The sequence below is a fragment of the Podarcis muralis genome, chromosome 14 (assembly GCF_964188315.1).
Source record: "Podarcis muralis chromosome 14, rPodMur119.hap1.1, whole genome shotgun sequence".
Taxonomy (NCBI): Eukaryota; Metazoa; Chordata; class Lepidosauria; order Squamata; family Lacertidae; genus Podarcis; species Podarcis muralis.
The window spans coordinates 2,873,569-2,887,450 of NC_135668.1; the positions used below are offsets into that span (position 1 = coordinate 2,873,569).

A 13,882-nucleotide genomic window follows, 5' to 3' on the forward strand; every position below is an offset into this window, starting at 1 on the left:
GTGGAATTTGAGAGAGGACCTCAGCAGCTACGGGGGAGTTGCGGTTAAGGAGATGTTGGTAATGCTTTTTCCAGCGCAGTGCAATAGCTTCTTTATCTTTTAGAAGTGTGGTACTGTCTGCTGAGCATAGGGGGCATATGTCATGATTTATTGGCCCATAGATGGTTTTTGTGGCTTTAAAGAAACTCTGTACATCATGAGTGTCGGCTAAGTTCTGGATCTTTTGAGCTTTTTTCATCCACCAGGACTACTCATGCCATCGGAACAGAGCCTTACTTCAAAGACAGCGTGGACTGATCTACACACATGAAACAAATTCATGCACAGGCATCATAGAAGAGGGCAGCAATACATTTGCTGCTGCCCCAGAGAGAAGGACCAGATCTAATTGGCTTGACATACAGGAGATAAATTTACCTAGTGGGGTGGTGGGCTCTCCCTTGCTTGCTAGTCTTGAGGCAGAGGCTGGACAACCATCTTTCAGGGATGCTAAACTTGGGACTTCCTGCACAGAGGAACAGACTAGATGTCACTCCACCCCCCTTTTAGTGCTGGGACACCATGAAGCACTTTCTTCAACTTTTTAAAAAGTACTAGGCTGGTCTATGTTTTGCAATCTTAAGGGAAGTCTGGCACAGTTGGCTTTTTGGATATTGGGCATTGACTACAATATTCATTTCATCAGAGCCTCAGTCAGAGATGTCAGCAGATCCCTTTCCCAATGCTATAGCTGTGCTCTACTTGCTTTTTCTTGATTTCTCTGCCTGCCTTCATAGTATCCATATGCCCTTTTGTAGTCCTGCGTATATAATATGTAATCCTTTTGATTTTCGGCCTAGCTGCTGCTGCTACTCTGACTCCTAGAGGACAGTTAAATTCCCTCTTGGTAAAACCTGAGGGACGCAGGTGGCGCTGTGGGTTAAAGCCTCAGCACCTAGGACTTGCAGATCGAAAGGTCGGCGGTTCGAATCCCCGCGGCGGGGTGCGCTCCTGTCGTTCGGTCCCAGCGCCTGCCAACCTAGCAGTTCGAAAGCACCCCCGGGTGCAAGTAGATAAATAGGGACCGCTTACTAGCGGGAAGGTAAACGGTGTTTCCGTGTGCGGCTCTGGCTCGCCAGAGCAGCGATGTCACGCTGGCCACGTGACCCGGAAGTGTCTGCGGACAGCACTGGCTCCCGGCCTATAGAGTGAGATGAGCGCACAACCCTAGAGTCTGGCAAGACTGGCCCGTACGGGCAGGGGTACCTTTACCTTAAAACCTGATTCCAAACAGTGCTGCTGTTTGAACTTTTGTGGTGCATGTGTAGCAAAGGTCCTTAGAAGTAAATACCTCAGCCTTCTTTTGAGTGCCTTTGCTTGTAGGCGGGCACTCCAGCTTGCTGTTTGAAGTAGGACGCTTCAAGAGGCCAGTGGGATGTGAACGCTCCTGACACTAAAACGAATAAAACCCTGAAGTCCCCACAAGCAAAGTGTCACCCCACATGGAAGCAGCCAGTTGTTCTGTGAATCCTCAAGATCCTTGCAATCTGTCAAAATCTGTTTTGGGTTCTGTGTAACCCTTGTCGAAAGCATACTGTACCACGAGCAGTGAAAAGGAATGTGCTTTGGCTATATGCATTTATCGGGCTGACCTGGGAATAAATTTGCATGGTGAGTGGAGTGAGATCTAGCTCAGAGTAATGACTTGCTTTATATGGTTGTTGAGAATTAGTTTACTGTAAAATGCAATGTTGTTCATAAGCAGACCCCTCCATTCCACGCTCTGAAAATTATAGGAGGCAGGGACTGGCCAGGAGGGATTACAAAGCTGACCAAGGTTTCAGGCAGGAGTCTTGCCCATCCCCACCCAGAGATGCTGGGGATTGAACCTAGCCCCTTCTCTAGCCCAATGGTTGCCATCAATTTGATTTGAATAAATTTTATAATGGAATGATTTTAGAATGTTGTATTATTTTATTGTTGTAAGCCGCCCTGAGCCCGGCTTCGGCTGAGGAGGGCGGGATATAAATAAAAATTTATTATTATTATTATTCTGCATGTACAGGAGATGCTCTACCCCTGAGCGATGGCCCGTCTCCTGAAAACCTGTTTTCTTTCACAAGCCCTCTTGATTCCAGCAAATGTCTGGGAGAAACAGTGGCTGCTGCACCTCTGAACAAAGAACCTCCCCCAAAGAGCCGTCCCATAATAGATATTTGATTAACCCTCACAGCTGGTGTTTCTATCTTGCTGTGATGGTTAAACCACTGTCATCCCACCTTAAGGTTGGAGTTCGGCAAAATTGCTTGGGAATTCATGGCACCCATTCCCTGCCTGCCTTTCAGATCTATAGTTTGCCTTAATTGCCCCTTTTAAAGTTCCCAAGAAATGTATGTACTCTAAATGCATTACTGCAGAGTGTTGGGAAAGATGGGGGGGGGGGCTGCCCATCAAATGATGCCATTAAGTACCTGAAACAAATGCCTGTCGGTTGATTTAATAGGGCACTAAATATTTCTTCTTCTCTGAACTCATAAATTATGTGTTATTTGCAAATGTGCTTTGGGCGGAATTTGTCACAGTTAATTAAAGTCACATAGAGGGGAGAACTGCATTCGTTCAAAAAAAGTTTCAAGCGAACGCAAGAGACCACAATTATGGCTAATAGAGAGAGGCCTTAAGGTCACTATCTGAAAAATAAATTAAAAGACTCTACTTAAGCGAGTGATCGAGGGCATGGTCACAACAGTTAATGGAAATAGAAGGTAAATTCAGTTGATTTAGTGTGACTTAGATTTAGAGCAGCTATTCAAAGTTTTTTTCTCTTGCCCCCCTCCTCCAATCTTGCCTGCAGAACACTGCATGGTGCCATGCATTAATAGCAAGAGAACAAAGAAGAGCAATAGGATTTCAATCCTTGCTTAGAAACATCAGAAGAGTCCCGCTGCATGAGACCAAAGGATCATCCAGCATCCTGCTTCACACAGTGATCAACTAGATGCTTCTAGGCAGCCCACGGGCAGGGGGATATCCCAGTCCTGATATTCAAAGGTAGACTGCCTCTGAACAGGGAGGGTCCATCTAGCCATCATGGCTAAAAGCCATTGCTTAACCAAGTCTCCCCCATGATTTTTAAAATCCCTCTTAAAGCTGTCTAAGACAGCAATCATCATCACATCTTTTGGCAACATATGCCATCAATTTATATTAAAATGCATATGCTGCCTTTCTACCCGAAAGGCCACCAAGGCAGCATGTCACGTAACTGTTTAAGAATGCCAGGGAACAGCTGTCCAGTGTGAAAGTCCTGCTGGAAGAAGGAGATATTACCTGGCTTTCTAATGGTCAACAAGGACCAGGACTCAAGGAAAAGTGCTCCAGAGTTTGGGTGCCATTATTGAGAAGGCCCTGTCATATCCATGATCTGAACCTCAGGTGGTAGTTCATTGGATTTACTGGCATAGCTCAGTCGGTACAGCATGAGACTCTTGATCTCTGGGTTGTGGGTTTGACTTCCACGTTGGGCAAAATATTATTGCATTGCAGGAAGTTGTACTTGATGAGCCTTGGGGTCCCTTCCAACTCTACAATTCAATGATTCTAAAACAGGGGTCAGCAAACTTTTTCAGCTGTGGGCCGGTCCACTGTCCCTCAGACCTTGTGAGGGCTGGACTATATTTTTTGGGGGAAATATGAACAAATTCTTATGCCCAACAAATAACACAGAGATGCATTTTGAATAAAAGCACACATTCTACTCATGCAAAAACACGTTGGTTCCCGGACCGTCCGCAGGCCAGATTGAGAAGGCGATTGGGCCAGATCCGGCCCCTGGGCCTTAGGTTGCCTACTCATGTTCTACATGCAGTGGAACTGCCACTAATGAGCTCAATGGGCAGGTATGGGTGTGGGAGAGCAGGGATCCTTTCAGATCAGGGATCACCAATGTGGTGCCTTCTATAAGTTGTTGGGCAATGGGACTTGGAGAGCATCAACCTCTGGAGGGCACAACAGAACTATCCCTCCTTTAGATACTCTTATGTGCTAGTTGAAGTCTTATATTTTGTTTGGCCAGAGTCTACTGGCAGTAAATTTCATTGGATAACCTCATTCCAGTGTTGTTTGAGAGGGGAGGAAAGTTTATGGGAAAGTGGAATTTAGAGGGATTTCACCAAGGTGAAAGGCCCACCTGGTCCACAAACACAATTGTGTAGGCTTCCCCATCCAGTGGTTCTTCTCCTGCTTATGCAGGCAAAAACAGCACAGCAAATGGGGCGTGTCAAACAGGTCAGGAATTCAACAGCACAGATCTGCATTCACCACTCAGATTAATGGGAACTGCTTCCTTGGAACTGTGCATAGGATTGTGCTGTGTAGCTGTCAAATGTGCACAGTAGCAGAACTGAACCACTTGTGCAATTATTTCCAGCTCATGGAGGGCAATTGATCTGTCACCAGTTAGGGTGTGTGTGTTTGTGTGTATTCACTGCTGCCATCAGCACAGCACTGGAGAATGCATCAAGAGTTCCCATTTGGTTCATGAGCAAACCTGCCAAGCCTAGAAAAGACTCCCAGATGCCATCCAGACCAACCCTGCTCCTTGCCCACAAATCCTATAACAATATGTTTACTTCACAACATTTAACAGTTTAATGTTGATTTGGGATATGTATTAAAGTACTGTATTTATACACCACTTTTCAGGTGAAACGAAGTGGTCTCCAAAAATATTAAAACCTAGCTAAATATACTTACAGTGTGTGGGTTGGGTGCTTACATCCTGTGAGTAAATTAATTGGCAAATCTACTCAGAAGTAAGCTCCATTTAGTTCAATGGGACTTACTCTCCCGTAAGTGCATGCAAATTCTTCAGCCTTAATTTAAAATGATGTACACATTGTATGATTAATTTAACTGCTCTCACTAATGATACCATGTTTGGATAAGGTACTATTGTTTCTACTAGGAATGGTAGTTGTCTTTATTTGCTTAAGATGACGCTTCTAGGCCACTGTTATCATTGTCATTAAATGATGGAAACCTTCTCAATGAGGCTTTCAACTAAAATATAATAAAATCTATAACCGCACAAGCACAGCTTGCACCCAGTGCACACACAGAACCAGAGACTCACATCACGCTCTGTTTGGAAATAAACATGAAGATCTGTTTTACAAAGTGGAGAAAGAGGGCAGCCCTGCCTTGCGCCTCTCTCCAAGCCAAGACTATAACGTATAAAAGGAAACACGACCCCCGCGGGGTAGATGAGGAAGGGGGTCGCCTCAGTCTCTGCCTCCCCTCCCCCTCTCCTCCTCGCTGGAAGTGGGAAGGCCGGGCCGCGCCTCGATCCATGGCTCCGGCATCGGCCCCGCACGCCTGACGCGGGGATGGATTGCCTTTGCCTGGCGGTGGGAGGCGGAGTAAGAAGGGAGGTGGGCGGGGCCTCTGCCGTGTCTCCTCCTCGCTGGGCCTCTTCCCGCCGCTTCCGAGGCGCCCCGGACCCTTCCCCGCCGCCGCTCAGGTTTGGGGAGCAGCCACTTCTCGCTTCATAGCGTTGGGGAAGGAGGGCCGGAGGAGGCGTGCATTTATTTCACTGTATTCCGCCCGCGGCTCGCAAGGTTTCCTGCCGGTTCTTCCAGGGTTTGAATTCAGCAGTGCTCACTTCTTGTATAAACGGGAGTGTTGACCCTTCCAAGTATTGGGGGCACATATTATACTCTCTCCTCATGCTTTATCCTCACAAGAGCCCTTTGAGGTAGATTAGGGAAAGGGACCCCTGACCATCAGGTCCAGTCGTGGCCGACTCGGGGGTTGTGGTGCTCATCTCACTCTAAAGGCCAAGGGAGCCGGCGTACAGCTTCCGGGTCATGTAGCCAGCATGACTAAGCCACTTCTGGCGAACCAGAGCAGCACACGGAAATGCCGTTTACCTTCCTGCCAGAGTGGTACCTATTTATCTACTTGCACTTTGACGTGCTTTCGAACTGCTAGGTTGGCAGGAGCAGGGACCGAGCAATGGGAGCTCACCCCGCTGCGGGGATTCAAACCGCCAACCTTCTGATCGGCAAGCCCAAGAGGCCCAATGGTTTAACCCACAGCGCCACCCGCGTCCCACTTGAGGTAGATTAGACAGAGCCTAATTCCTAGTCCTGTCCATCCAGTGTGTGTCATGATTAAACCAGAATCTGAACCTGGGTTCAAACCCTTCACTGAATTGATTCGTGTCTCTTATTTAAAAAATCATGGCAGTCTGCATCTTTCCCTTCTGTCTTGCTTTGATGGAGTGTCTTGAATGCTGTGGAGCAGTAGTGTCCCCCTTTGAAATACAAGGATAATTAATTGGCTTATTATAAGCCACTAGTGGTGGGAGAGAATCCACTAATCTGGTGCACAGGCCCATCAATTGGTTTCTGAAATGGGGATTCTCAGGCACGTTTTGCAGCTAACTCATTGCAGGGCTGTAACAAATTGTGAGAGGTTAAAAAATGAAAAGGCAAATGTGAATGAATGCACCCAGTTATGTTAAAATAAATCAGTTTACTCATTTTCCTCTTAATTATTGGCATGAGTGAGAAATGGGATAGAACTGTACTTCTTAAAAAAAATAGTTCTAAGATTGATCACTTTCTTAATAGCATATTCAAAACTTAACATGTTTTCATCTGCTTATATTGGAATCATTAGGGTATCACAGAAGCATTTAAGAGGTCTTGTACTTTGTGCTTTGCAGTAGGAGTGAGCAGAAAAGGTAGATCAGGTTCAGCTGATTTGCAGGAGAATGGCAAGGAAAGCTCAGTTACTTGACAAAGGCTGCAACAAAGAAACTTTACAGTGGTATCTCTGGTTATGTAATTTCATTGCTGAAAGGAAAAATGCATTTTGGGAAAACCAGGAGTGGACTTATGCATGAAAGTGTAACATTGCTTCTAATCCTGAAAACAAATTCCTGGGCTGCTGGGCTTGTGCTCAGAGGCACCCTGGCCCTTAATTCTAAAGGTCTGCCTGTCCCACCAGTTTGCATCTGGCCCTGACTGATGAATCTCAAGGTACTTTTGCAGAAGCCAAATGGATCCGTCAAGCCTGAAGTCTGTCCACCCATGTGTACTTTACAAAATGCTAACATGACTAAAAATATGGTTCCTTGTCCCAAGATGCTTACAAATTATTTTTTGGGAGAGTAGAACAAGAAAAAAGAAGGCAACGGCAGCAGTGGAAGAATATGGAAGAAAGAATTGCATATTTCTGGTTTAGTATTGATGGGAAAACAACTAAGAGGTTGAGACAAAAACAAAATGGCAGCTCAAGCAACCAAAGATCATATTAAAAAAAAATTATTACTAATTTGATACTTGCTAATCTCCTTATTAAGTGTACTTGCTTTTACTAACTTGGACACTTTCTACATTAAATCCAGTTTGGAATAAAATCTGGAAGAAACTAATAACCAAGTTTAAATTTTGCATCGCTACTAAATCCCTTAAGATACCCTAATATCAATAGTACTAATAGCTTCATTGGCAAATTGTTCCAGAATCTAGGTGATACCCAATGATAAGATACTCAGAGTAGTCCCATTGACTTCTTACTTAAGTAAGTTGATTGCATCTGGTTATGACTTACCGGTACTTGGATATCACTCCATGTCCTTAAGTAGAGCCAGTGTTGTGTAGTGGTTAGAATGTTTGATTAGGGAGACCTGGGTTCAATCCCCACTTGGTGATATAACTCACTTGTTGACCTTAGACCAATCAGCAGTTCTCAGCCAAGCTTACCTCACAGGGTTGTTGTATTGATAAATTGGGGGGAAAGGACCATATATGCTTCCTTGAGCTCCTAGGAGGAAATGTGAGGTGTGCATGTGATTGATAATTAAAATGACAAAACATTTTTAACTTTTTCATAAGCCTACCACCTATGAATTTATTGTTGTTATTGTTGATGCAAAACTTAAGCCATCACTTCTGCTGTTTATTCATTGCAGGCAAGGCCATGAAAAATGCTTTTGATAACTTGACGTGAAGAGTTTTTTTCCGTTTGCATGAGGCGGCTCCTACATTCACCTTATCTTGGGTTCCTGCAATGGCAGAAGAAGAGCTCCCAGGAAATAAAAGGCCTTGTAGAAGCTCAGCCCTCAATAGGAAGAGGATAAAACCTGCCAGGAGGAAGCAAGGGACTGGTGTGGAAGGGTCACTGCCTTTATCTGCATCCTCTTTCTCAATTGCTTCATTTTTCAATAATGTCCCCCCTGCCAGAGTTGCCTGTCCTTTGTGTGGGCAGATGGTAGCAAGATATAGAATCAACCAGCACATTGATGAAGTGTGTCAAAAGAGCCGGGATGATGATAGGATTCTGGTTGGTTCGGCGCCTGACGTGGGTGCAGGCCCATCAGTTGAAAATGTGCCTGGTGGTTGCAGTCCGTACTTTGCAAATAATGCCTTGACTCCAGAGAAGTTAGTAGGTGACAACTCTGAAACAAAACCTGAGGTGGGAGGACAGGTGAGCCCATACTTTAAGAAGGGCAGCGGTCTCCTGCTGGGCAATGGTGAGCCAGAGGTTCAGGCAGTTGGGAAGATCTCCCTGGGAAGGCTGTCAACCAAATTGTCCAGGAAGCGTCGTGCTGAAGGTGGGAGCATCTTTACTTGGGATGCTAAGTCTCGACCAGCTCAAGATGTGTGTGACAGCTCTAGAGAGGAGAATCTAGAAGGCACCACTTCTTCCCAGAAAGAAAACTGGTTGCCCTTTTCAAGGCTTCAGAGACAACCTAGTCCAAAGGAAGGATTCGAAGGCAAACGAGAAACCCTGGACCCCACATGGGAAGGTGGCGCACGAACATTCTTGGGTGGTGGTGATGCTTCTGCTCTTGGATTGTTTCCATCTGATCATCTTGCTTGTGGTGAAGTTGGGCTGCCAACAGAGGACAACAAGGAGCAAAATACTCCTAAGGAGGACTTGGATTCTGATATTTGCAAGCTTGCAGTATGTTCAATAGCTTATAGTAAAGAAGCACCGTCAGACTTGGAAACCACAGACCTCTCTTCTGGTGAACAGGCTCTGTTGCCCAATGTGAAAGGTATTTGTTGCAATCAGACACAAAATATCTCTTTTGCGGGGGGTGACATGGAAGTACTTCCTATGGAAGATCATACAGACTTAAAAAATGAAGTGGTTGATTGTGTTGGTTTGGGACCTTTGGAAAACATGAATTCTCAGAGTCCAAGCAGCAACATTTTAGAGGTGGTTCTCAATGGACTCAGCCGTGGAGAAGACCCAGGAGGGCAACCATATTATCTTCAGAATTTTCTGATGGTCCTGCAGGCTGTGCTAGAGAATGAGGATGATCAGAGGCTGTTTGATGAGAATGATTTGGACACCATTGCAAAGTTCTACCAACTCTCAGGTAGCTAATATTATATTCCATATTCTAATGTTGATCTCTATCAAGCCCTCAAGGGTTTCTGCCTATCTAGAATCAAAACCACACTGCACAAGAAAAGTAAGTCTCAGCAGACTTGAGGTAAACCCAAGATTTGCAGAAGTATAAAAATCTCCAAGGGTGACCCTCACATATACAGTCATGGGAAAAAGAAAGTACACCCTATTTGAATTCTGAGGTTTTACATTTGAGGACAACAATAACCTGTTCTTTAGCAGGTCTTAAAATTAGGTAAATACAACCTCAGATGAACAACAGCACATGACATATTACACCGTGTCATTGTTTATTTAATCCCGGGCTAGATGGACAAACAATCTTGCCTGGTCTGAGGCAGCTACCTGTGCCCCACCTTTGGGTAGTTGGAGGTTGCAGCAGCTAACCTCTGAAGTAATATCGCGACAGGTGATGACTATCCTCTTGGGTTGGGAGGATGCGGGGAGGTGACTACATGCACATAGAGTAATAAACAATAATATACACCACTTTAAAAAGCATCTGCTGTTTTCTAAGCTCTGCACATATGTTAAAAGTGTGAGGCAGTTCTTTCTCACAGGTTCACAATCTTAATAGGCAAAATGAAGAGGAGGAAGGAGGAAGCCAGCACCGGGGCACCTGCAGTTTTTGAAATTAGCCAGGCACATTTTGCACCTGGCTATCAGTCATTTGTGACCAAGTGAAGATGCTTGGGTGCCAGAATGGCGCCTGACACACAGCAGCTTTTTTCTCCCTGCGGTGCTATGGCATGAGTCAGATTTTAGCTGGAGCTGACAATATACACAATTCATTTTCAGCTTTGTAATCTTAAAAACAACAACAACCCAAACACACCCCTAGACAGGCACCTAAGCATTCTGTTAACCTGACTGTAACCTAGGTTTAAGGGGCCATATGGCAAATAGCTTTTATATCTCAGTTTCTAACACTGGACCTGTGCCTCCCTAGCTGATTGATGGGGACAGGTTGGCCTCCCCACTTGTCCTGATTTTTTTTTTTTTTACTTGAGAGGGAAGAGGGGCGACCCTTCATGCCCTGCACATCTAGTGGGATTTGGATTTAAGACAGTAAGCAGAGCACATTAATTTGCCAAGCAGACAGCTTCTGTTTGGTTCCTGTATGCAGAGATGTTAAGCGGTGCCATTAGATGAGCTCTTTGCATAACTTACATGCTCCCCAATTGGTTGGCTTCTGCTAAGAGGCAGATACAATTTTTTACAGCTCTATGAGCCTTTGATGTTGGGCTGATGATAAGCACCTGGGAAAGAGGCTGCACCAGGGCATGATCACTCTGCTTGAGCAATAATTTCTGCTTTGCAAGTTGGAGCTACTGGGAAGCAGGGCTTCTGCGTGATCCACAGGGACCTATTTGAGCTATAGAATTATAGAATTATAGAGTTGGCATAGACCACAAGGGCCATCGAGTCCAACCCCCTGCCAAGCAGGAAACACCATCAGAGCACTCCTGACATATGGTTGTCAAGCCTCTGCTTAAAGACCTCCAAAGAAGGAGACTCCACCACACTCCTTGGCAGCAAATTCCACTGTCAAACAGCTCTTACTGTCAGGAAGTTCTTCCTAATGTTTAGGTGGAATCTTCTTTCTTGTAGTTTGGATCCATATAGGAGAGTGAAGTTGATTTTGGATAAAATGGGCATCCAGTTCTCTCCCCCCGCCCCCATGAAACCTTTCCTCCTCATCAAGCCTAATCTTTGATAAACTGCTGGGCCACAACATTTTTCTCTTCTTAGCTCAAATTAGCCTTCTGTGGCCTAAAAATAAAGCTAAGTCTTCTCTATCTGATCCCCTGGAGGCGATCCTTGCTCCACTCAGGTGATAAAGCGAATGGCTGTTTTATAAGCCGTGTGTTTTGAAATGCAGTTGGAAGCGTTTCCCAACTCAGAACCGATTTGCCAATGTCTTTTGTTACCTGGCCCACATGGATTTTATCAGCTGAAGGACTGCCCCTCTCTCTGCAGGGTCCCTCATCTCTTGCGTCCATTGTCCACTTCCATCTTGATGTTTCAGCATTTTTAATGTACTTCATCTTTTTGACAGCCGCTTTGAACTTTTTGGAACCATGACCTGAAATGTTTTAAACAAAATCTCAGTGAGAGTTTGTAATTAGCCCTTCACCTAATAACCTTGCTATACCTTCATTTTGCCATAAAGATGCTGTTCCCAATCTTGGATGCCCAGATGTTATTGGACTGCAGCCCCCATCGCCCCCCACCAGAGAGGCCAATTGGCAAGGATAATGGGAGTTGTAGTCCACCAATGTCCAGGGACCCAAAGTAGAAGGATGATGCTTTAGAGAGGAGCACTTCCCAAACTTAAGAAAAATCGCTTACTCCTTTGGAGAGTTGAGTCGTATCCCTCCTCAGGTGAATATAATGTGGGGTACTTATAAGAAACACTGCTTTAGAGCTTTCAAAGCTGTTCATGATCACTGCCTGTCTTCCAATACTCCTTCTTAGGTATGCAAATAATATTTCCCCCATGTTACATATAAGGAAAACTGAGGCTCAGGGAGAAGGGATAATCTAAAAGCCATCTAAGTGAGTTCATGTCCCAAGGTGAGATCTGAGGAAAGGTGAAAGTGCATTTGCTTGGAATGCAGAAGGTTGCGGGCTCAATCCTGAAATCTCCAGGTAGGGCTGGGGAATACCCCAGTCTGGAATCCTGGAGAACCACAAAGAATCAGCGTAGATAATATAGAACTAGATGGTCTGCTCACTTAGCTTCCCAGGTTGTGGGCTTCCTAGAGGCACCTGGATGACTTTGGGAAGCAGGCCTGATCCTTGTAAGCTGGTGACTTTCTGTATGTTTTTTGGCATGTCTTCCTCTCAGGTAAGCATGTATCCTGATTGCAACTTCAGTCATTTGGTCTCCCGAGATGAGCAGGAATCTGCTCCAGCAGGGTTCTTTCGCAAATTAGAAAAGGATGTTTTGCTTTACTGTAATATTGGCACTGAGTTTGCTTTTTTAAAATAGCAGGACATAATGGTATCTTAAGTGTCTCCCGCACCTATCCACCACCGCTGAAGGGAGAAGTAAGAAAGAGGGATGATGATCTGTAAAATCAGCATTATTTCTGGCTTTTTGACTTGGGAAGTATCAGAGGGAGAACATCAAAGGATCCTCATCCCCACTGGGAAAATGACAATCTGGGCTTTGAGTATATTCTTCCTCTTGGTAGAAGGTTGCATGAAATTCTCTTTATTGTGACACCCTGGGGTGGAGGAAAATGTTGGGGAAAAGTGAAGAAAGTTTAAGAACCCGAAGGGAAAATGAATTAGTAGTCATTTTCTGACTTAAACGCCCCCGCCCCCCCAATCTCATATAAAACCAAGGAGCAGACGGATAAGAATGGCAAGATATAACAAAACCCCAGGTGTAAGTGAATAAAGCAACCTAAATAAATCAGGGATGCGGAACAGGATGCAATGGCAGATTAGATCCTGAGCTCCTCACCCCTTGCTGGTCAGTTTGACAGATGGTAAGGGCCTCCCACCTGTCAGTTACAGACGTTCGCGTGATGTCAGATGACCTGACTTGAAAGGCAATACAGTAATTGGGATCCCAATTCTTTTCTTTCTCCTGTTGCATCCTGGGCTGGAACCAGGAACCTCAGAGTGCACTCCTGGTTGTTGCTTTGCAAGCAGGGCTTGTATTGGGTGCCTTTTACATTTGGCGCCAGGTGCAGTCTCCGCTAGGATAGGCTCCTCTCAAAAGCTCCCATTCAGAAGTTCTTGGTGTAGCCAATCAGGATTTGCAGCTGATCAGCAGTGATGCGATTCCCGCTTTCCGAACTCCTGAGCAGGGCCAATCCCAGTGTGCTTTGCAGCCACCCTTGTTCAGCATGTTTTTTAAAGTCACATATCAAAAGAGTTGGGGATGCGTTTGAACTTTGATCAGGGCCAGCTGATGTGCGTTTGACAACAAAGCTGCCGTGTGTCTTCCAAGTACTTTGTAGTGGTTCCCAAAGTGGGTGGTGTCTCCCCTGGGGAAGTGGAATTACCTAGAGGGGCACTAAGAGGCAAATGGATGTTAGGGTAGCGGTGAAACTGTAAATGACTACCAGAAGAAGAGCCATTGGGGATGAGTTTATGGAACTAAGGGGGCAGGAGCCTTTAAAGCTTTGGGAACCACTGGTGTAGATGTGGATGCAATTCCAGACTTAGAAAGCACCTTTAGAATTTTCTCTGTCCTTCTCCTGGTTTATGATGCCACTGCAGCCAGCGCTCAGAAGTTATACGTCAGACTTTTCCAACGCAAGCTGAGTTGGATAAAAACGAACAAGATAGTCTACTTGGAGATTGCTGAGGATCTCTCATCATACATCAACGAGCTTGTTGGAACAGGATTCTTGCAGTCAGGTATGTCTGTTAAAAGTTTGCATGACAGTTATGTGGAATAAAATAATGCGATAGTTCCATTTCTGAACTGCACCACTGCAGGTGGGTTTTTTTT

General features: G+C 45.2%; 1 protein-coding gene across 5 annotated transcripts in view; it reads left to right on the forward strand.

Annotated features, from left to right (window-relative positions):
* The first annotated feature begins 5,406 nt into the window (after positions 1-5,406).
* Positions 5,407-13,882, forward strand: part of FAN1 (FANCD2 and FANCI associated nuclease 1) — a 29,440-nt gene continuing 20,964 nt past the window's right edge. For 2 of the 5 annotated variants that reach the window (XM_077918778.1, XM_077918779.1), the window contains exons 1-2: positions 6,064-9,376; positions 13,648-13,788. In XM_077918778.1, the coding sequence (XP_077774904.1) occupies positions 8,059-9,376; positions 13,648-13,788 (1,459 nt within the window). In that variant the 5' untranslated portion in view covers positions 6,064-8,058. Of the gene's footprint in view, positions 5,501-5,597; positions 5,735-6,063; positions 9,377-13,647; positions 13,789-13,882 lie in introns of those variants that run through there. The other 3 variants (XM_028705680.2, XM_028705681.2, XM_028705682.2) reach the window with 3 other exon arrangements.